The following is a 22,528-nucleotide window of genomic DNA, read 5'->3' as shown; positions in this document are numbered from 1 at the left end:
GCGTCGGCGCCACTCTTAAACCCCGAAGCACCTGAACGACTAAGTCCGAGGGGGGAAAGCGGAACCCGGCCTGAAGAATGCCCTCATTGATGGCAACCTTCCCCGGAGGAGGGTGGGACATCCTCTCCTCAGGCCCCGGGAGCGTAACATTGCAGGCCTCGGAAAGATGGTATCGAGCCACGAACCTATCTAGGTCTTCGGCGGCCAACTCCGACTTAATGCGGTCTGCTCTCACTTCGCCCATCCCTAATGGCCAGTGAATCTACAGTCAGGACAGGGTCGAGAAGGGGGAAAAGACCGGAACGACTGGAGTACACTAATACAAAAGGAGAGTATGGAGAGCCCTAAATTAAAGAATGGAGCAACTCACCGGAAGAGAAGGAAGAACGGCTCCGAGAGCGTCAAAGGAGGAGCAAGCGAACAGTCCGACGGCGATGACGGCAGCGCCAAGGAGAAACTCGAAGATATCTGTAAAGAGAAAGGCGGACGGAGGAGGACCCCCGGTTAAATAGGCGGAAAGGTGGGTGACGCCTCGGTGACGCCAGAGGACGCCTGGCTGCCGAAGGGTCGCTCGCGCCCCAAAGGCGAATCGACGCCATTAAGAAAGGATGTCCGCCGAAATCCTCAGACTGCCAGGTCAGCAACAACCGCCATACGCCATAAAGAAGGCGGGGAGCTCAAAGCGCGCGCGCCTCTCCGAGGGATGGCGACAATCTCGAAGCATCACTTCCTTCACCCGTTCCCCTTCTGGCTCCAGGCTCGGAAGTAGGGGGCTACTGTTACGGAGGAACTCAGCCACCATGCCCCACGTGACCGGCACGCGCGCCCTAGAAGATTACAGCTGCCCCTTGATCCAGTAACCCGACCCCGAGTCGGATATCTTCGGCCTCGCAGCCCGACCCCGAGTCGGCTGCCCCTTGATCCAGTAACCCGACCCCGAGTCGGATATCTTCGGCCTCGCAGCCCGACCCCGAGTCGGCTGCCCCTTGATCCAGTAACCCGACCCCGAGTCGGATATCTTCGGCCTCGCAGCCCGACCCCGAGTCGGCTGCCCCTGGATCCAGCAATCCGACCCCGAGTCGGCAATCTCTCGACAACGACAGGCTGTTCCCCTGAAGCACGCCGCGACCCTCTGCTCCACTACTCCCTACAACGGTCGTATCCGGCGCTGCTCCACGATCTCCTGTAACAGCCGTACAAAGCGGAGCTCCACTACGCCCTGTCATGGCCGTACCCAGCGCTACCCCACGACGCCCAGTAACGGCCATGTCGGTGGCAACTCCATCGTGCCACACGATGATCAACCCCCCAGAAGGACCCCCAGCCTGGTATATATGCGGCTGGGGGGAGAAGGGGGAGGTAAGCAAGAACTTCCAGTGCATTCTCCTACTACCTGCAATTATCTCTCCTTCTCCTCCAATCTCCTCTGACTTGATCGTCGGAGGGCCCCCACTACCCCAGTGGTGGTGCGAGGCTTGCTTGCAGGTTTTCTGGTGGAAAGTGGAGCGTAATCAACACCAACCAAGGCGACTCAGACGGAACCCCGTTCACACCGCTGTGCCAATCGTTCTCGGTTTGGACCACCAGCAACAAGTCCTAATTGGCTTGCTCTTTAGAACTTCAATTTTGTACCAATTCATATTTTTATGTATCAAAATGTGCTTATTTTTAAAGGAATAAAAGAAAGTCTTTAAAAGAACTCTAAAAGAACTTTCAAAGCTTAGCATCTTATGTATGCTTTAAGATATATCATAAAATTGCATGAATCCATATTTTTGGTATTTGTGCCCTAATGCTCTTATTATCATAAAAGAACTTTGAAGTCATTAAGAATTAATGATCCAACATGATGGTATGCTTTTCAAGTATATAAGTTTTGATCTTATACTCTGAAAATTAATTAAATTGCTCTTATGTTGATAAAATACTTAATATATTGGGCAAAAGATCTTAAATGAACAAACTTTCATACTTATTATTGAAAAGAAGTTAGATTTCCATTCGTGCTTTCTTTGAATATCGTTCTTGGTACTTCTTGAATTAACTTGAGAAAGATTCCACCTACACTTGATTTGAAAACTATCTTTGGAACCACATTCGGTGTGTTCTCATTATAATTGGCTCTCATCTATGCTCATTAATCTTTTTCTAACATTATTGCCTTGAGTTATATAATTCATATTCTTGCAATAATTTGACATGCCAATCAGAGTACAATAAGAAAAAGAACTATTTGAGTATTCTTATCTTTGTGCTTAATGTTTCACTATCTTTTTGATGTTGTCAAAAAGGGGGAGAAATATCTAAGTATATGCTCATAATGCTTTATGTGTTGATTATGTTAAGTTGATTAAATCTAAAGCGTTATCATGAAGTATATTTTAAAGATATATATTTTTTACTTCAAACAACTTAGCTATGCATTACTTCTAGAACACAATATATTTTATATTGCATATACTCCAAGTTTTGTCATCATCAAAAAGGGGGAGACTGATGACCCAAAGATTGATTTAAAGATTGATTTTGATGATCACAAAACTTTGAAGTATAAATACTAATGTTTGTGTTGCAAGAAGAAAGATAATTTATTTTTGCAAGAAACATAACAAGTTGAAAGAATAGAAGAAGGCCTCAAAAGCTCTCAAGAAAAGTTGGAAGAAACCTATACTTCATTGGCCCAAGTTTCAAGTTCAAATGATTCAAGTTAGAGGAGCAAATTTAAAGAAAGATTCAAAAGAACAGTCCTCGAGTCGACTCCTGAAAGTTAAGAGTCGACTCTGGCACTCTGGAGTTTCAAGAAACAGTGCTCGAGTCGACTCCGATACTCTACGAGTCGACTCCGACTGAGAACAAACAAAAAAACAGAGAGTTGATTTCAGCGCTACAGTGCTCGAGTCGACTCCTACTTCAGCGCTACAGTGCGGAGTCGACTCCCAGCTACAGTACCGACAGACTACTATTCACAAGTGACTCCTGTTTCAGCCGAGTCGACTCCTACTTCAGCCGAGTCGACTCCAGCATGCTGGGAGGCATAACGGCTAGTTTTTTCTTGATTCCAACGGCTCTATTTTTGTCTCTAACGACTAGATTTTTGTTTTCACTCCCTCTAAAGCTATAAAATCAAGAGAAGAGCTAGGAAAGAAGGAATGGAAGTGGGAGAGAACATTTAGGAAAGAAATTTCAAAGAGATTACAAGGAAAATCTCCCAAAAGCATAAAAGGGCCATTCAAAGTAAAAGAGAGAGAAGAAGAACATCCAAGTGAATCCCAAAGCTTCCTCTCCAACTGTGTGCTGCCTCGGTGATCCTCTACTTCGTGCAAAATCAGAAGAGGGTCAAGTAAAGAAGAAGCCGAGTTCTTTCATCTATAAATTTGTTTGAGGGCTTCTTCTCTTTACTTTACTTGTTTATATTTGCTATATTTGCTTATTTGAGAAGCTTGTATTTGATTTAAACTCCTGTTCTAATATCTTGTAACTTGATTCAATCAAGAGATTGAATCAAGGGGTTAAGGTTTGTTGGTGAGCCAAAGGAAAAACCAACATTGTAAGGTTGTGGTTGGTGAGCCTTTGGAAAAACCAACTGGGTTGATTGTGAACCCGAAAAACAATCGTTGTAAGATTGTGGTTGGTGAGCCTTTGGAAAAACCAACTGGGTTTGATTGTGAACCCGAGAAAACAATCGGTTGGTTCTAGTCGGTGAGCCTGAGAAAACCGACCGAGTTCGTTGTGATCTTGCAAAACAACAAGTTGGGTTGTGAGCTTGTAAAACAACCGGCTGTAATCTGAGAGATTATAGTGAAATTCCCAAGAGGTCTTGGGGAGTGGATGTAGGTGCTGGGGTGCACCGAACCACTATACATCTTTGTGTTTGTGATGCCTTATCTTGTGTATTTCATGCCTTACATTCGTACTTGATTATGTAATATCTCTAGCTTTGTTTTCTATAGAGTTGTAAGTGATTGTTTAGAATTTGCTTAGCTTCCTCTCCATTCTTATCATACACATAGATTAAAATTGATCATACAACTATAAGTTAATTTTAGATCAATTGCACCCTAAAGCCATAGTATAATTGCTCTAGCTTAATTTTCCACTACTTTACTTGTAATTGCCTAGAGCTTAAATAAATAACATCTTATCATTTCGCTGCATTCAATTCAAAGTAAAAATTAGGAAACATAATTTTTAGAAAACCCAATTCACCCCTCCTCTTGGATTGTCACCTTGGGCAACATAACTATTCTCTAAACTCTTCTTTGTAGATTATATTGTTATATTTACTCATCTAGGAGCTTAAATCTTCTTACTTCTTTTATTAATTACCTTGTAAAGGTTTGTTGGTAAGCCCGCAAAACCAACGGTGTAGGTTGATTGGTGAACCCGTAAAACCAATTGTAAAGGTTCGTTGGTGAGCCCGAAAAACCAACATAGGTTCGTTGGTGAGCCCGTAAAACCAACATAGGTTTTTGGTGAATCCGGAAAACCAAAGTGTAAAGGTTTTTGGATTGTGAGCCCAGAAAACAATCCAACTGTAATCCGCGGGATTATAGTGAATTTCCAAGGGGTCGCTTGGGGAGTGGACGTAGGTGCTTAGGAGAGCACCGAACCACTATACTTCTTGTTGTTTGTATTGTGCTTTGTTTAATTCCACTAACTCATCAATTGACATAAGTAAGATAGTTAAAATTAAGAGAAACCAATTCACCCCCCCTCTTGGCTTATCACCTTGGGCAACAAGTGGTATCAGAGCAAGGTGCTCCAATAGTACTTATTGATCTCACAATCAAGAGTTAAAGATCATGACAACCCAAGTGGGATGTTCTATGAGTGAGGGGCAATCCACAAATAGACCTTCTCTATTTAATGGCACAAATTACATATACTGGAAAGCTAGGTTGAGGATATTCATTCAAGCTCTGGACTATGAATTGTGGTATATTATTACTAGAGGACCTCACACACCCACAATTAGTATAGAGGGCACTATCATACCCAAACCAGAAATGGATTGGAATGAAAGTGATAGAAGATCAGCACAATTAAATGCAAAAGCAATTAATGTACTTTACTGTTCATTAGATGTAAGTGAATTCAATAGAATATCTACATGCATCTCTGCAAAAGAAATTGGGGACAAACTTGAGGTCACACATGAAGGGACTAATCAAGTTAAGGAGTCAAAAATAAACATATTAGTACATAAGTATGAATCATTTAAAATGGAATCCACTGAGTCCATAACTGATATGTTTACTCGTTTTACTGAAATTATAAATGGGCTAAAGAGTTTAGGAAAGTCTTATACTAACTCTGAATTGGTGCGAAAAATTCTCAGGTCTCTACCAAGAGTTTGGGAGGCCAAGGTAACTGCAATTCAGGAAGCTAAGGACCTCAATACACTGCAATTAGAGGAACTTCTAGAATCACTCATGACCCATGAGTTGACCATGAGGCAAAATTCAGAAGATGAGGTCAAAAGAAGAAAGACCATTGCCCTAAAGTCTACCACTCCAAAACAACAAACTGAGTCGGAAGATTCGGATGATGATGATGAATTTGATGAAGAAGGAATGGCTTTGCTTGGAAGAAAATTCAGAAAATTTATGAGAGGTAAGAATAGATTTCATAAAAAGAAACCCTTCTTTAAAGGTAGCTCAAGCAAAGAAAAGAGTAAGGACAAAGAAAAGGAAAAAGAAACACCTAATTGTTAGGAGTGTAACAAACCCGGGCATTATAAGATAGATTGTCCAGAATTAAAGTGGATGGCAAGAAAACTCAAAAAGAAGAACTTCATGGCTGAATGGAGTGAAAGTGAGGAGTCAAGTTCGGAAGAAGAAGATCATCAAGAGACGGCCCAAATATGCCATATGGTCAATGACGATGAGGTAGATTCTGAACTTGAATGTGATTTTACTGTTGATGAATTACATGATGCTTTTTTAGAACTCATGGAAGAACATAAAAAACTAATCAATAAAAATAAAGTTCTAAAAGAAGAAAATCAATCTCTTATCAAAGATAAGTTAAAACTATCTCATAACTATGAAACATTAAGTAGGAAACTCACAAATGAAACCAAGAATCTAATTGCTGAAAATGTCAAGTTAAAAGAAGATGCTGAAAAATATAAATCCTTAGTAGATAAGTTTACACTTAGTTCAACCAAATTAAATATGATTCTTGATAGTCAAAAAGCTGTATATGATAAGGCTGGATTAGGATATAAAACAAATAGGAAACAAAAATACTTAAAGAATATTTTTGTAAAAGCTAAAAATGAAAATATTACTTGTCATTGCTGCAATAAATTAGGACATAAAGCATATGAATGTAACTATAGAAAATCCAGTCAAAACAAATTGAGTAATTATCATAAGCTTAAATTCAAGAAAGTTTGGATTCCAAAAGGAACATCAAGTACTAACCCTAAAGGACCCAACATAGTTTGGGTACCTAAAGCTCATTCTTGATCTTGATTACAGGGGTGTCTTGCAGCTAATAAAGTGGAAAAATGATGGTATCTAGATAGCGGCTATTCAAGATACATGACTGGTGACGTAGACCAATTTGTCACCTTGGAATCTAAGAAGGGTGGAGTAGTAACCTATGGAGACAATGGAAAAGGGTATATCATTGAAAAGGGTAAAATTTTCATTACTCCATCTACTTTCATAGAAAATGTCTTATTAGTTAATGGTTTAAAACATAACCTACTTAGCATAAGTCAATTTTGTGATAAAGGGTTTAAAGTCACATTTGAAGCATCAGTATGCATAATCACAAATCCTAAAGATAATAGCATTGTACTTGTAGGACAAAGGCAAAGAAATATTTACATGGTAGATCTTCATGATTTAGGCAAGAAAAATGCATTATGTTTAATTACTAATGAAGAAAAGAAAAATGAAACAGGTTGGCTTTGGCATCGTAGACTAGGACATGCTTGTATGGAATTAATATCAAAACTAGTCAAGAAGGAATTAATAAAAGATGTGCCAAAATTGATTTTTGAAAAGGACAAAATCTGTGGACCATGCTCATTAGGAAAACAAACTAAATCATCCTTCAAATCAAAGAATATAGTATCAACAACTAGGCCTTTTGAACTTATACACATGGATCTATTTGGACCCACTAGAACTGCGAGTCTAGGAGGGAAGAAGTATGGACTAGTTATTGTAGATGATTTTTCAAGATATACATGGATTTCATTTTTGGCACATAAGAATGAAGCATTTTCAGAATTCTTGAAACATTATAATTATATCATAAATGAAAAGAAGCTCACCTTAGTAGCAATTCGAAGTGATCATGGAACTGAATTTGAAAATCAACACTTTGAAGAATTTTGTAATAAAAACGGTATCTCACATCAATTTTCAGCACCTAGAACGCCTCAACAAAACGGGGTTGTTGAAAGAAAAAATAGGACATTGGCAGAAATGGCACGCACGATGTTGTGCGAGTCAAATCTTCCAAAGTACTTTTAGGCTGAAGCTATAAGCACTGCTTCTAAATCGAGTTTTAATACGACCAATAACCAAGAAAACTCCTTATGAACTTTGGAAGAATAAGAAACCAACCGCTAAATATCTTAGAGTATTTGGATGTAGATGTTTCATTTTAAACAATGGCAAGGAGGATCTAAGTAAATTTGATGCCAAGTCAGATGAAGGTATCTTCTTAGTGAAAGAGTAAATGCCCTATAAGCCAATCATTTGATAGGTTTCTCTTTGTAATCCTCCAAATCATGTACTTTGACACTTGATATATATCAATAAAGGCATTGTGTTTCATCATTTGCTGCTTATCTATTTTATTATTGGATGATGAACCCCATAAATTAGGACATTGGTTTTAGGGTTATGATGAGATCACACCAGTGAGACCTAAAATCCTAAAATTCTAATTTAGAATATTTCCAGTCAAATTGGTATATTGAGTCGGGGATCAATATTACTGGAAAGACTGGCACATCTTATGTATGCTCAATGTAGAGGGTGATTGATCTCACAATCACTTGTGTGAGACACTAATACAAAGATGTGGGTGCTCATTAGAGGAATGAGTTCACTGAAATGACCAGCCATGAGAACATCTTATGGATTCTTACTTAATTGTTAAAAGATGGTTCTCATAGTGGGAGTTGTGCAAGTGATCCTTAAACCTGAGATCACCATGGTACCTTGTGCACTTGAACCTATATTTTGGTTTACCCTCATTCACGACATTACGTTGTGTACGGGGTATTCTGGATATGGTGGATTTTGTACGAAGGTTGTGAGTAGGTCAACAAGGAATCAGTCACTTCTAGTAAGAGAAGGTAACATCCTACTTACTCTAATCTTATGATGATTCAAGAATCCTTTGATCAAAGCAAAATAAATATTAGAAAGAGTTTCTAATGTTTCATTGTTTGAATTATCATATAAAAGATTGAGAGAGACATGAATAAGTGATTGAGTTTGATATTGATCCATACTCATGCACTTATTCAGGATGTAGTATGACTGAGGGATTGAATTGCACGGTAACTTGCCACTGAAGGGTATGTTTGGATTTGTCCAATACATTCCTCATCTTTCGGGTAGACATGATACGTTGCTAGACGTCAATCTTGTCTTGTGGGTTGATCGGATCAAAGAGTTTGATTAGATCAAAGCATCAGAAAGGTTCTGATTGCTAAGTCAGGTTTAGCACTAAATTGAACCTAAATTGGATTAGAGGTATTCTAATCAGGTTAGGTCAACTTGCACCTGTACCTACTGCTGGCTAAGATAAGGAACCCAATGGGTCACACACAAGAAAATTGATCAAGGGTCTAATTGGATTAGATCATGTTTGCAAGATGAACATGCTAGCACGTGTTGCAAACCCTAGCTCCTGATTCAAATTGAATTTGAATCTGATTCTTAGATTAGGTTGATCTAATATGATTAGATCATGACCTAATATGGGTTAGCCAAGAATTGGAACCCATTTGGCTTTAATTAGACCTGATTTGATTAGGTTTAATGTTTCCTTTAAGTTGGTTAAACCCAATTGGATTGGGTTTGAAAGGGCCTTCACTTCTGGACCATTGGATCGCTCCCTGGATGAAGGATCTGGTCCACTGGTTGGCGCCTTCATCTGGACCATTGGATGGCTTCCTGGATGAAGGATCTGGTCCACTGGTTGGTACCTTATTCTGGACCACTGGATGGCTCTCTAGATGAAAGATCTGGACCGTTGCTTAGCGCCTTATTCTGGACCACTGGATGGCTCTCTTGATGAAAGATCTGGACCGTTGCTCAGCGCCTGAATCTGGACCATTGGTGATGGCATCTTGCTTCTGGACCATTGGATGGCACCCTGGATGATGATGCCTTGATCTGGACCATTAGATGGCGCCTAGATCTGGACCATTGGCTTTGGTTCACTGCATTTGGGCCCTTGGATCGTCAGGATTTAAGAGGGAGATGTGAGAAAGAAGTTGATACACCCTTCTTCTAAGCACCCCATCATGATGGGATGCCTCTCTTGGCACACACCTCATCATGATGAGGTGTGTGGATGGGATGCATCCCTTTGTGATGCATCCCTCCATCTCTTATAAATAAAGAGGTGCCTTGGGGTTCTAGAGATCATCCAAGAAAAAGCCTCTCCTTCTCTCTCCCTTATCCCTTCTTTCTTACAAGTCTCTCTTTTATCCTAACCCAAGACAAGAGGGTCTTCTTTAGGACAAAAAGGCTAGTGAATGTTTTAGAGGTAGAAAGGAAGAAGGAAGTGAAGAAAAATCAACCAATTAAATCCTTTGGAAGGATTGAACAACTAGAATCAAGTTTTGGTGGAGCTAGAGTCTTGAACCCATTCCTGTGTGGATCAACATCGGAGGGTGAACATTTGGGCACCTTAGGACATCTTCAGACATATTGAATATAGCGTGACAGGTATTCTTCTATACCAAGATTATATTTTCTACATTATTTAGTTATACTATTAAGGTGATCTTGGCTTATTAGGGTTTCATATAATGGGTTTTTTATAAGAAAATTTTATAATCCCATATCTTCCGCTGCACCCTAGGGCACTGGGAAACCCAACAGTGGTATCAGAGCCACCCTTAATCAGTTTAACCAAATGATAATACATGCTATTATCTTGATGCTATGAGATAGCTAGGTTGTTTGTATGCATGATTAGTTTATGCTATGAGATAGTGTTATATTCATGTTGTAGCACAGTATAAATGCTAGTACTAAATTATAGAATGTGCAATGAGACCAATATAGTAGTATGAAAACTTTGGGCTGACCCATTCTGGAACAATCGACTCAGTTGGTGTCTAGGAAGGAAGCCACAGGTGGTTACTTAATTAGGACCTCACTCTCTGAGTGAAGGGTGCCTCCCACCTGCTTTCCTGGCCAATTATTTGATTGTCCTTTATGGTTGAGCTTAATGTTAGTAAGATACTACTATTTGAAAGCCCTCACTAAATTCATAATTAAGTCGTAGTGTTAATTGCTTTAAGCTGAGCCATTCTGAATCAATTGACTAAGTTGGTGTCTAGGAAAGAGGCTACAGGTGGTTATTTAATTAGGACCTTACTAAGTAAGGAGAGCCTCCCATCTGCTTACCTGGCCAACTATTTGATTGACCTCCATGAAAAAGCTAATTGCTGATATAACACTATAAAGGTCCTTCCTTCATGCTTAGATATTATTATGTCAATATCTACGCTAGCTTGTTGTGATTCCCACAAGGCTAGTATTAGGGATTGATATTGTAATATCTTGGTGCATATGATGCATATGGCATATTTTAATATGTTGCCTTGTTGTGATTCCCACAAGGGCAGCATTATTCAAATATGACTGTATAAAAATGAAGGGTTTGACTTAACTAGACACAATAGTTTGTTGTGATGCCCACAAGACTATATGTGTGCTAGAGGACAGAATAAAGTTGGGAATTGCATGGGATGCAATTGGAAAGAGTTTCCTACCTTTGAACTTATAAGGGCTTGTTGTGATTCCCACAAGGTCTTTTATAAGGAATTTGGATCTCAACCCCACTAAAAAAATTAGTATTTTCTCGTTCATCATACTTGAGGGTTATGATATTCGATAAAAATAGTGGGAGTAACAATTAGATAAAAGTCCTTGTCTGATTGAATAGATGTCATCATGATTGGTCTGCTTATATTAGTGCTCTTTGTAATTATAGATTAATTCTGCATAAATGGCATCTTCACTCTCACTTAGAGGTATCTTAGATACAAACAAATTGACTGGTCCCAACTATGTGGACTGGTTGAGGAATTTAAAGATTGTTCTCACACAAGAAAAGCTTTCCTACATTCTTGAAACCCCTGACCTAGGATCAGCAGGGGAAGATGCAACTGAGGAGGAATTAGCCACATATCGTATGTGGAAAAATGACAGTTTGACTGTCAAATGTATCATGCTTGCTTCTATGAATAATGAATTGTAGAGGCAGCATGATAGCATGGATACTCACTCCATACTCCTTAACTTGAAGGAGTTATATGGTGAGCAGAGCAGAACTGTTAGATATGAGATATCTAAGCAGTTGTTCCGTGCTATAATGATCGAGGGATCGTCTGTGCAAGACCACTGTTTAAAGGTTATAGATTTGATCACTCGATTGAGTCAACTTGGCTTTGCTATGGACAGTGAGCTCAGTCAGGATTTGATCCTGCAATCACTACCCGACTCATTCTCGCAGTTTGTCGTGAATTATCATATGAACAAACTGAATTCCTCCCTGCCTGAGCTTCTAAATATGCTGAAAACAGCAGAATCTCACATCAAGAAGGACAAGGGTCCGATCCTTCTTGTTGGTGAGAGCTCAAAGAAGAAGTCAGGCAACAAGGGTTCAAAGAAAAAACTAAACCCTAAGAGTCGCATCAAAAAGAAGAAGGGAAAGAAAATCTCTGGACCTGGTACCTGTTTCCACTGCGGCAAGACAGGGCATTGGAAAAGGAACTGCAAGAGCTTTCTTGCAAGTGTGAAGCCTGATGCAAGTGTTGCATCAAAAGGTATGTTTTTATTACATGCCAATATGACATTAAGTTCTTTTGATTCTAATTCATGGGTATTGGATACCGGTTGTGGTTCTCACATATGCAAATCTTTGCATGGACTGCAGAAAATTAGAAGTCTGAAGAAAGGTGACTTCGAGCTATATGGCGCTGGAGGAGAATCCATCCAGGCTGAAGCTGTTGGCACCTACATACTGGAGCTACTCTCCGGGAAGTTCTTGAAGCTAGAAGACTGTTATTTTATGCCAAAAATCATTAGAAATATAATTTCAATTCCTTTGTTGTTTAAGAAAGGATTCGAAATAAATGGAAAGAGCAATGGTTGCTCTATTTCGTTATCTAATGAGTATTATTGTCATGGCACTATGGAAAATGGTCTTTTAGTATTATGTCTTAATAATGTAATGTTTCATATTGGCAAAGATAATAAAAGAAAAAGAGAGAATATTAATAATACCCTCCTCTGGCATTACCGATTAGGTCATATTAGTGAGACAAGGTTACACAAGTTGTATAAAGATAAATTCTTTGACCCTTATGATTTTAAATCATTAGGAACTTGTGAATCTTGTCTTATGGGTAAAATGACCAAGTCTCCATTCTCGGAACATGGAGAAAGGGCAAGTGAGTTGTTAGAACTCGTACACACTGATGTGTGCGGTCCTATGTCAACTTCAGCTAGAGGTGGATACTCTTACTTCATCACATTTACTGATGACTTATCAAGGTTCGGTTTTGTGTATCTAATGAAACATAAATCCGAAGCCTTTGATAAATTTAAAGAGTATCAAAGTATGGTCGAAAAACAAACCGGAAAGTGTATTAAAATCCTTTGATCTGATCGAGGAGGAGAACACCTTTCTAGTGAATTTTTATACTATCTTAAATTAAAGGGTATACTCTCTGAATGGACACCTCCATATACGCCACAATTAAATGGTGTAGCTGAAAGGAGAAATCGTACCTTATTAGATATGGTACGGTCCATGATGTGCTTCACAAATCTTCCAATTTTCTTCTGGGGACATGCCCTAGAAACTGCTGCATTAGTATTAAATAGAGTACCATCTAAGTCTGTATCTAGCACTCCATATGAGATATGGAAAGGAAAGAAACCTAATCTTAAGTATCTTAAGATATGGGATTGTCATGCTTATGTCAAAAGAAATTTTGGACATAAGCTAAGTGCTAGATCGGACAAATGTATATTTGTAGGTTATCCTAAAGACAGTTTAGGATATATCTTCTATGGTCCTACCGAACAAAAGGTATTTGTTGCTAAGCATGCCACTTTCTTGGAAAAAGAGTTTTTCTTAGAAAAAGGCAAGTATAGAAGAATTAAACTTGATGAAGTTCAAGACCTACAAGGTGAGACACATAATAATCCTCAACCAGATGTACCCATGGAAGAGGTACAACCACTACACACTACTCCTCTCCGAAGGTCAGAAAGAGTGCGAAATGCACCTGAGAGGTATGGATTTATCATTGAGAATGATGAAGCCCACATCGTTGATAACGATGACCCCCTGACCTATTCGGAAGCTGTCAAGAGCAGGGACTCTGACAGATGGTTGGACGCCATGAAATCCGAGATAGATTCTATGTATACAAACCAAGTGTGGACTTTGGTTGATGCACATGAGGGAGTGATTCCAATAGGGTGCAAATGGGTATACAAGAAGAAGATAGGAGCTGATGGCCAAGTAGAAACCTACAAGGCCAGGCTAGTGGCAAAAGGTTTCAGGCAAAAACAAGGCATTGATTATGATGAAACTTTTTTGCCAGTAGCTATGCTCAAATCTATTTGGATTATGCTTGCTATAGCTGCATACTATGATTATGAGATCTGGCAGATGGATGTCAAAACCGCCTTCCTTAATGGTCACCTTGAGGAAGAGGTCTATATGACACAGCCAGAGGGATTTGTTTCAAGAGGGAGAGCAAATCAAGTATGTAGGCTTAAGAAATCCATTTATGGATTAAAGCAGGCATATAGAAGTTGGAACATCCATTTTGACATGATAGTCAAAGACTTTGGCTTCATTAAAAATATAGATGAACCTTGTGTGTACAAGAAGACTAGTGGGAGTGCTATTGTCTTCTTGATATTATATGTGGACGATATATTGGTCATTGGAAATGATGTTCCAATGATGCAATCGGTCAAGACTTGGCTATCAAAGAAATTTTCCATGAAAGACTTGGGTGAAGCATCCTATATACTTGGTATAAGGATCTATAGAGATAGATCTAAAAGGATGCTAGGTTTGTCCCAGTCTAGATACATAGATAATGTGCTGAAGAGGTTCAGCATGGATGGAAGTAAGAAAGGTTTCTTACCCATAGGACATGGCATACAACTCTCTAGGAAGATGTCTCCTAAGACATCTGAAGAGAGGAATAGAATGAGTTCTATTCCCTATGCTTCGGCAGTAGGGTCGATCATGTATGCTATGTCATGTACCAGGCCTGATGTAGCTTATGCCTTGGGTATGGTAAGTAGATTTCAGGCAGATCTCGGGGAGGATCATTGGAAAATTGTAAAAAGCATTCTCAAATACTTGAGAAGGATTAGAGATGTTTTTCTGATTTACGGAGGATCAGAATTGAAACTAGAAGGCTATTCAGATTCTAGCTTTCAATCTGATCCAGATGATAGAAAGTCAATCTCTGGATATATCTTCACTTTGAATGGTGGAGCTGTGAGTTAGAAGAGTTCCAAACAGCAAACTGTAGCTGACTCAACTACTGAGGCAGAATACATAGCTGTTAGTGAAGCTGCTAAGGAAGCAGTCTGGATGAAGAAGTTCATCACAGAGCTGGGTGTAGTTCCTGAGATTGCCGGACCAGTTTCAGTTTATTGCGATAACACTGGAGCTGTTGCACAGGCTAAGGAACCAAGGTCTCATCATAGATCCAAGCACATTTTGAGACGCTTCCACCTTGTTCGAGAGATAATCGAAAGACAAGATGTCAAGATTGAACGAGTAGACACAAAGAACAATATAGCAGACCCATTTACTAAAGCTCTACCACAGTAGCAATTCAATCGTCACCTCGATTGTATGGGGTTAAAATATAAGGGCGATTGGCTTTAGTGCAAGTGGGAGATTGAAAGAGTAGATGCCCTATAAGCCAATCATTTGATAGGTTTCTCTTTGTAATCCTCCAAATCATGTACTTTGACACTTGATATATATCAATAAAGGCATTGTGTTTCATCATTTGCTGCTTATCTATTTTATTATTGGATGATGAACCCCATAAATTAGGACATTGGTTTTAGGGTTATGATGAGATCACACCAGTGAGACCTAAAATCCTAAAATTCTAATTTAGAATATTCCCAGTCAAATTGGTATATTGAGTCGGGGATCAATATTACTGGAAAGACTGGCACATCTTATGTATGCTCAATGTAGAGGGTGATTGATCTCACAATCACTTGTGTGAGACACTAATACAAAGATGTGGGTGTAGGGTTCTAGCATGTCATAATGGGCAGCGGAAGCTAGGGATTTTAAAATTTTCTTAATAAAGTTCCTATGCATGAAACCCTTTTAAGCCTAGATCACCTTAATGATTACAATCAAATAATATAAAATAAATACAGAATTAGTAGAATACCTCAAACGCTAATCCAAAGTGTACAATCTCCACGAGGCGTCCAAGTGTCCGCCCTCCAATGGTGATCCGCACGAAAACTTGATCAAGACTTTAGCTCCAAAGACTTTTGATCCTTAATGCAGAATTCTTCTAAAGAACTCTAATGGCTTGCTTTCCTTCCTTTCTATTTTTCTTTAGCCTTCTAAAATCACTTCTAATCCTTTTGTCCTAAGGAAGACCACCTTGTCTTGGCTTAGGACACACTAGAAGCAATGTTAGAAAGAAAGAAACTAATGTAAGAAAGAAGGGATATGAGAGAGAGAGAGTTGGATTGATTTCCGATGATTAGAAAACACCGGGAGCATTCCTATTTATAGATGGCGTGGGGATGCATCACCAAAGGATGCATCCCATCCACACATCCTTCAGATGGGGCGTGATAAGAGGAGAGAAGGCGCCACAAAAATAGGGAGAGGCGTATCAAAAGTGGTTATGATAAGATCAAGCGCTTATGATGTGGCGCTTGATTCCCTAAGCACCTCTTCATGAAAATGCGCCGTACTCTTCCCTTTTTTCACTTCTTCTCACGCAAGAAAAATAGGAACCAACCTTATCCATTCATCAAGGGTTGATGATGATCCAAAGGCCATGAAAGAAGGCGCCATATATCCCTTAGGCGTGATGAAGAGAGAAGAGAGAGAATGGATAAGATCAAATAAATGGTTCATCCTTATCCATTTAATCTTCACGTATTCTCTCTCTTTCCTTCACCTATTTTTCATCTCCACGCCTCCCAATGATATCCATCACGTCATCATGATCTCCCATCATCCTATGATGAAAATCCAATGGCTCCAATTCATGGTGCCATCCATTTGATCCATCTCTTCATCCAAATGTTGATCCAACGGTCAAAAATGAATGATTTATCAAATCTAATCCAATTAGACTCAAACCAAGCCAATTAGGAGCCAACTCTTGGCTAACCCATATTAGAATATGATCTAATCAAATTAGATCAATTAAGAATCAGATTCGAATTCAATTCGAATCAGATTCAAATCCAGTTCGAATCAGGAGCTAAGGTTTGCAACACCTGCTAGGATGTTTATCTTGCAAACATGATCTAATCCAATTAGACCCTTGATAAGTTTTCTTGTGTGTGACCCATTGGGTTCCATACTTAGCCAGCAATAGGTGTGAGTGCGAGTTGACCCAACTTGATTAGAACTCTTCTAATCGATTTAAGTCCAAACTGCGCGAACCCGAACTTAACAATTAGAATACTTTCTAATTGGTGATCGAATTAAACTCTTTAATTCGATCAAACCTATAAGACAAGATTGACGTCTAGCAACGTGTCATGTCTACCCGGAAAATATGGAATTTGGTGGAAATACCAAAAATACCCTTCAGTGGCAAGTTACCATGCAATTCAATCCTTTAATCAAACTGCATCCCAAATATGTATATGAGTATGAATATATGTCAAACTCAATTTCATATTCATATTTTTCTCAATCTTTTAATGATAATTCAAATAATGAAACATTAGAAACTCTTTCTAATTTTCATTCTGCTTTGATCAAAGGCTTCCTGAATTATCATATGATTAGAATAAATAGGATGCTATCTTCTCTTACTAGAAGTGATTAATTCCTTGTTGACCTACTCATAATCTTCGTACACAATCCACCATATCCAGAAGACCTCGTATATAACTTATTGTCATGAATGAGTGTAAACCAAAACATAGGTTCATGTGCACAAGATACCATGGTGATCTCAGGTCAAAGGATCAGTTGCACAACTCCCACTAAGAGAATCATCTTTTGACATGTAAGTAAGACTTCATAAGATTTCTCTTTGTAGGTCAATTCAGTGAACTCATTCTTCTAATGAGCACCCATATCTTTGTATTAGTGTCTCCACACAAATGATTGTGAGATCAATCATCCTCTGCATCGAGCATACATAAGACATGCCAGTCTTTCCGGTAATCATTGATCCCCGACTCAATGTACCAATGACTGAGAATATTTAAGATTAGGATTTTAGGATTTTAAGTCTCACTAGTATGATCTCATCATAGTCTTAAAACCATTGCCCTAATCTAAGGAGTTTATCATAAATATAATCAACAGCATATGATAAAACATAACGCCTTTATTCATATTTAAATGTCATGTACATGATTTGGACAAATCAAAAGAAAAACCCTCCGCAATACATATTGCGATTGGCTTGTAGGGCATCTACTCTTTCAATCTCCCACTTGCACTAAAGCCAATCGCTCTTATATTTTATCCCCATACAATCGAGGTGGCGATCGAACTGCTGTTGTGGTAGAGCTTTAGTGAACGGGTCTGCTAAGTTGTTCTTTGTGTCTACTCGTTCAATGACTATGTCCTGTCTTTCGACAATCTCTCGAACAAGATGGAAGCGTCTTAGAATGTGCTTGGATTTGTGATGAGACCTTGGTTCCTTCGCTTGAGCAACAGCTCCAGTGTTATCACAATAAACTGGGACTAGTCCAGCAATCTCGGGAACTACTCCTAACTCAGAGATGAACTTCTTCATCCAGACAGCTTCCTTAGCGGCTTCACATACAGCAATGTATTCTGCCTCAGTAGTTGAGTCAGCTACAGTTTGCTCTTTGGAACTCTTCCAGCTCACTGCACCACCATTTAGGGTAAAGACATACCCTGAAGTGGACTTGCTATCATCTGGGTCTGATTGAAAACTAGAATCAGAAAATCCTTCTAGTTTCAACTCAGATCCTCCATAAATTAGAAAAATATCTTTAGTCCTTCTCAAGTACTTAAGAATATTTTTCACAGCTATCCACTGATCCTCTCATGGATCAGCCTGGAATCTACTTGTTATGCCTAAGGCATAAGCAACATCAGGCCTAGTACATAGCATAGCATACATAATCGATCCTACTGCCGAAGCATAGGGAATAGAATTCATTCTATTCCTCTCTTCAGATGTCTTAGGAGACATCTTCTTAGAGAGACGTATGCCATGACTCATAGGCAAGTAACCTCTTTTACTTCCTTCCATGCTGAATCTTTTCAGCACATTATCTATGTACCTAGACTGGGACAAGCCTAGCATCCTTTTAGATCTATCCCTATAGATCTTTATACCAAGTATATAGGATGCTTCTCCCAAGTCTTTCATGGAAAAGCTTTTTGACAGCCAAGTCTTGACCGATTGTAACATTGGAATATCATTTCCAATGATCAGTATGTCATCTACATACAATATTAAGAAGACAATGGCACTCCCACTAGTCTTCTTGTACACACATGGTTCATCCACATTTTTGATAAAACCAAACTCTTTGACTGTTGTATCAAAACGGATGTTCCAACTCCTCGATGCTTGCTTTAATCCATAAATGGATCTCTTAAGCTTGCATACTTGATTTGCTCTCTTACTTGAGACAAATCCTTCTGGCTGTGTCATGTAAACCTCTTCCTCAAGATAACCATTAAGGAAGGCGGTTTTGACATCCATCTGCCAGATTTCATAATCATAGTATGCAGCTATTGCAAGCAAAATCCGAATAGATTTGAGCATAGCTACTGGTGAAAAAGTTTCATCATAGTCAATTTCTTGCTTTTGCCTGAAATCTTTTGCCACCAATCTAGCTTTGTAGGTTTCTACTTGGCCATCTGCTCCAATCTTTTTCTTATAGACCCATTTGCAACCTATAGGGTTTACACCCTCTGGTGCATCAACCAAAGTCCATACTTGGTTGGTATACATAGAATCTATTTCGGATTTCATGGCTTCTAGCCATTTGTCAGAGTCACTACTCATGACAGCTTCCGAATAGGTCAGAGGATCATTATTCTGAACAATGTGGGCTTCATCATTCTCAATGATGAACCCATACCTCTCAGTTGCTCTTCGCACTCTATCTGACCTTCGGAGAGGAGATGTGTGTTGTGGTTGTACCTCATCAATGGGTATATCTGGTTGAAGAATTTCTTGTATTTCTATTTGTAGGTCTTGAACTTCTTCAAGTTCTATTTTCCTATCCTTGCTCTTTTCTAAGATAAACTCCTTTTCTAAGAAAATGGCATGCCTACCTACAAAAACTTTTTGTTCGGTAGGATGATAGAAGATGTATCCTATACTATCTTTAGGATAACCTACAAAAAATATATTTATCTGATCTAGCACTTAGCTTGTGTCCAAAATTTCTTTTGACATAAGCTTGACAACCCCATATCTTAAGATACTTAAGATTAGGCTTCTTTCCTCTCCATATCTCATATGGAGTGCTAGGTACAGACTTAGAAGGTTCCCTGTTTAATATTAGTGCAGCAGTCTCTAGGGCAAAACCCCAGAAGGAAATAGGAAGATCAGTAAAGCACATCATGGACCGTACCATATCTAATAAAGTACGATTCCTCCGTTCAGCTACACCATTTAATTGTGGCGTATACGGAGGTGTCCATTCAGAGAGAATGCCCTTTTCTTTAAGATGATTTAAAAACTCACTAGAAAGGTATTCACCTCCTCGATCAGATCGAAGGATTTTAATACACTTTCCGGTTTGTTTTTCAACCATACTTTGATACTCTTTAAACTTATCAAAAGCTTCGGATTTATGTTTCATAAGATACACATATCCGAACCTTGATAAATCATCAGTGAATGTGATGAAGTAAGAGTATCCACCTCTAGCTGGAGTTGTCATAGGACCACATACATCTGTGTGTATAAGTCCTAATAACTCACTTGCCCTTTCTCCATGTCCAGTGAATGGAGACTTAGTCATTTTACCCATAAGACAAGATTCACAAGTTCCTAATGATTCATAATCATAAGGATCAAAGAACTCTTCTTTGTATAACTTGTTGATTCTTGATTCACTTATGTGACCAAGTCGGCAATGCCAAAGAAGGGTGTTATTTACTTCCTCTCTCTTTCTTTTATTGCTTTTATTAATATGAAAGACATTGTCATTAAGTAATAAAACAAGAAGACCATTTTCCATAATGCCATTGCAAAGATGCTTATTAGAAAAATAAATAGAGCAACCATTGCCCTTTCCATTAATTTCAAATCCTTTCTTTAACAACAAAGGAATGGAAATTACATTTCTAATAATTTTGGGCATATAATAACAATCTTCTAATTGTAGGAGCTGTCCCGAAGGTAACTCCAAGTTGTAGGTTCCAACAGCTTCAGCCTGGATGGACTCTCCTCCAGGTGGCCAGCTTTGCCGCAATGAAAACAGGTACTTGATTCGGAGTTTTTCTTTCCTTTTTTCTTTTTGATGCTACTCTTGGGGTTCAATCGTTTCTTAGAACCCTTATTTTCCGATTTCCTTTTAGAAGTGCCATCTATAAGAAGGAGTGGACCTTTATCCTTCTTAATATGGCCTTCAGCTGTTTTGAGCATATTTAACAGCTCGGGCAGGGAGGTGTTCAGCTTGTTCATGTGAAAGTTCACAACAAACTGAGAGAATGAATCAGGCAGTGATTGCAGGATCAAATCCTGACTGAGCTCACTATCCATAGCAAAACCTAATTAACTTAATCTAGTGATTAAGTCTATAACCATAAGAACATGGTTTTGCACTGGAGTTCCTTTATTCATTCTAGCACGGAACAACTGCTTAGATATCTCATACCTAGCAGTCCTGCTTTGTTCTCCATACAACTCTTTTAGATTGAGAAGTATGGATTGAGTGTCCATGCCTTCATGTTGCCTCTGTAATTCATTACTCATAGAGGCAAGTATGATACATTTGACAGTCAAACTGTCATTTTTCCACATCTTATGTGTGGCAACCTCCTCTTCTGTAGCATCATCCCCTAGATCTCCAAGATCAGGGGTTTCAAGTATATAGAAAATTTTCTCCTGAGTGAGTACTATCTTTAAATTCCTCAACCAGTCCACATAATTTGGTCCGGTCAACTTGTTGGCATCTAAGATGCCTCTTGGTGAAAGTGAAGCCATTTAATAATTCTACATATGCAAGAACATAACTAATATAAGCAGACCAATCATGATGACATGTTTGCAACTAGATAAGGACTTTAATCTAATTTGTCTCCTACTATTTTTATCGAATATCATAGCCCTCTCCTATGATAAACGTGAAAATATAATTTTTCTTAGTAGGGTTGAGATCCTAATTCATCATAAAAAGCCTTGTGTTTACACAACAAACTCTTATGAGTTCAAAGGTAGGAAACTCTTTCCAATTGCATCTCATGCAATTCTCAACTTTATCTTGTCCTCTTAAAATACTTATTGCCTTGTGTTAGCACAACAAACAATAATATTTTAGTTAAGTCAAACCCTTCATTTCCATATAGTCATATTCGAATAATATTGCCCTTGTGGTTACACAACAAGGCAATATATTAAAATATGCCATAAGCATCTTAATGCACCAAGACAGTATAACATCAGTCCTCATTGCAAGTTTTGTGTTAGCACAACAAACTAGCATGGATCTTGACATAATAATATCGAGGCATGAAGGAAGGCTATCAATAGTGTTATATCAATATTAAGCTTATCCATAATAGGCAATCAAACAATTGGCCAGGTAAGCAGGTGGGAGGCTCCCCTTACTCAAAGAGTAAGGTCCTAATTAAGTAACCACCTTTAGTGCTTTCCTTAGACACCAATTAGATTAATTGTTCTAGAATGGGTTAGCTCAAAATTTTTTAACACTATGACTTAATATAATTTTTATTGAGGGCTTACTAGTCTCTAGCACATTCTTTAATTGTAACATATATTTAACATATCTAAAATAAGCTATCATGCATCATAGCTATCTCATAGCATGTATAAATCATAAGCAACTAATTAGCATGCTTCAACATATTTTCA

The 22,528-nt window shown here is 38.7% G+C and overlaps 1 protein-coding gene across 1 annotated transcript in view; it reads right to left on the bottom strand.

Moving 5' to 3' along the window:
* Window positions 1-12,233: 12,233 nt before the first annotated feature.
* Window positions 12,234-22,528, bottom strand: part of LOC149768562 (uncharacterized) — a 77,478-nt gene continuing 67,183 nt past the window's right edge. Inside the window, exon 3 of the mRNA XM_089930430.1 lies at window positions 12,234-12,278. Coding sequence (XP_089786556.1) covers window positions 12,234-12,278 — 45 coding nt within the window. The remainder of the gene's footprint in view (window positions 12,279-22,528) is intronic.

Source organism: Phoenix dactylifera, chromosome 1 (genome assembly GCF_051530095.1).
Source record: "Phoenix dactylifera cultivar Ajwa chromosome 1, Ajwa_hap1_PhDact_Kaust_v1.1, whole genome shotgun sequence".
Lineage (NCBI taxonomy): Eukaryota > Viridiplantae > Streptophyta > Magnoliopsida > Arecales > Arecaceae > Phoenix > Phoenix dactylifera.
The sequence above is the reverse complement of the archived record's forward strand: the minus strand, read 5'-3'. Positions and strand labels throughout refer to the sequence as shown.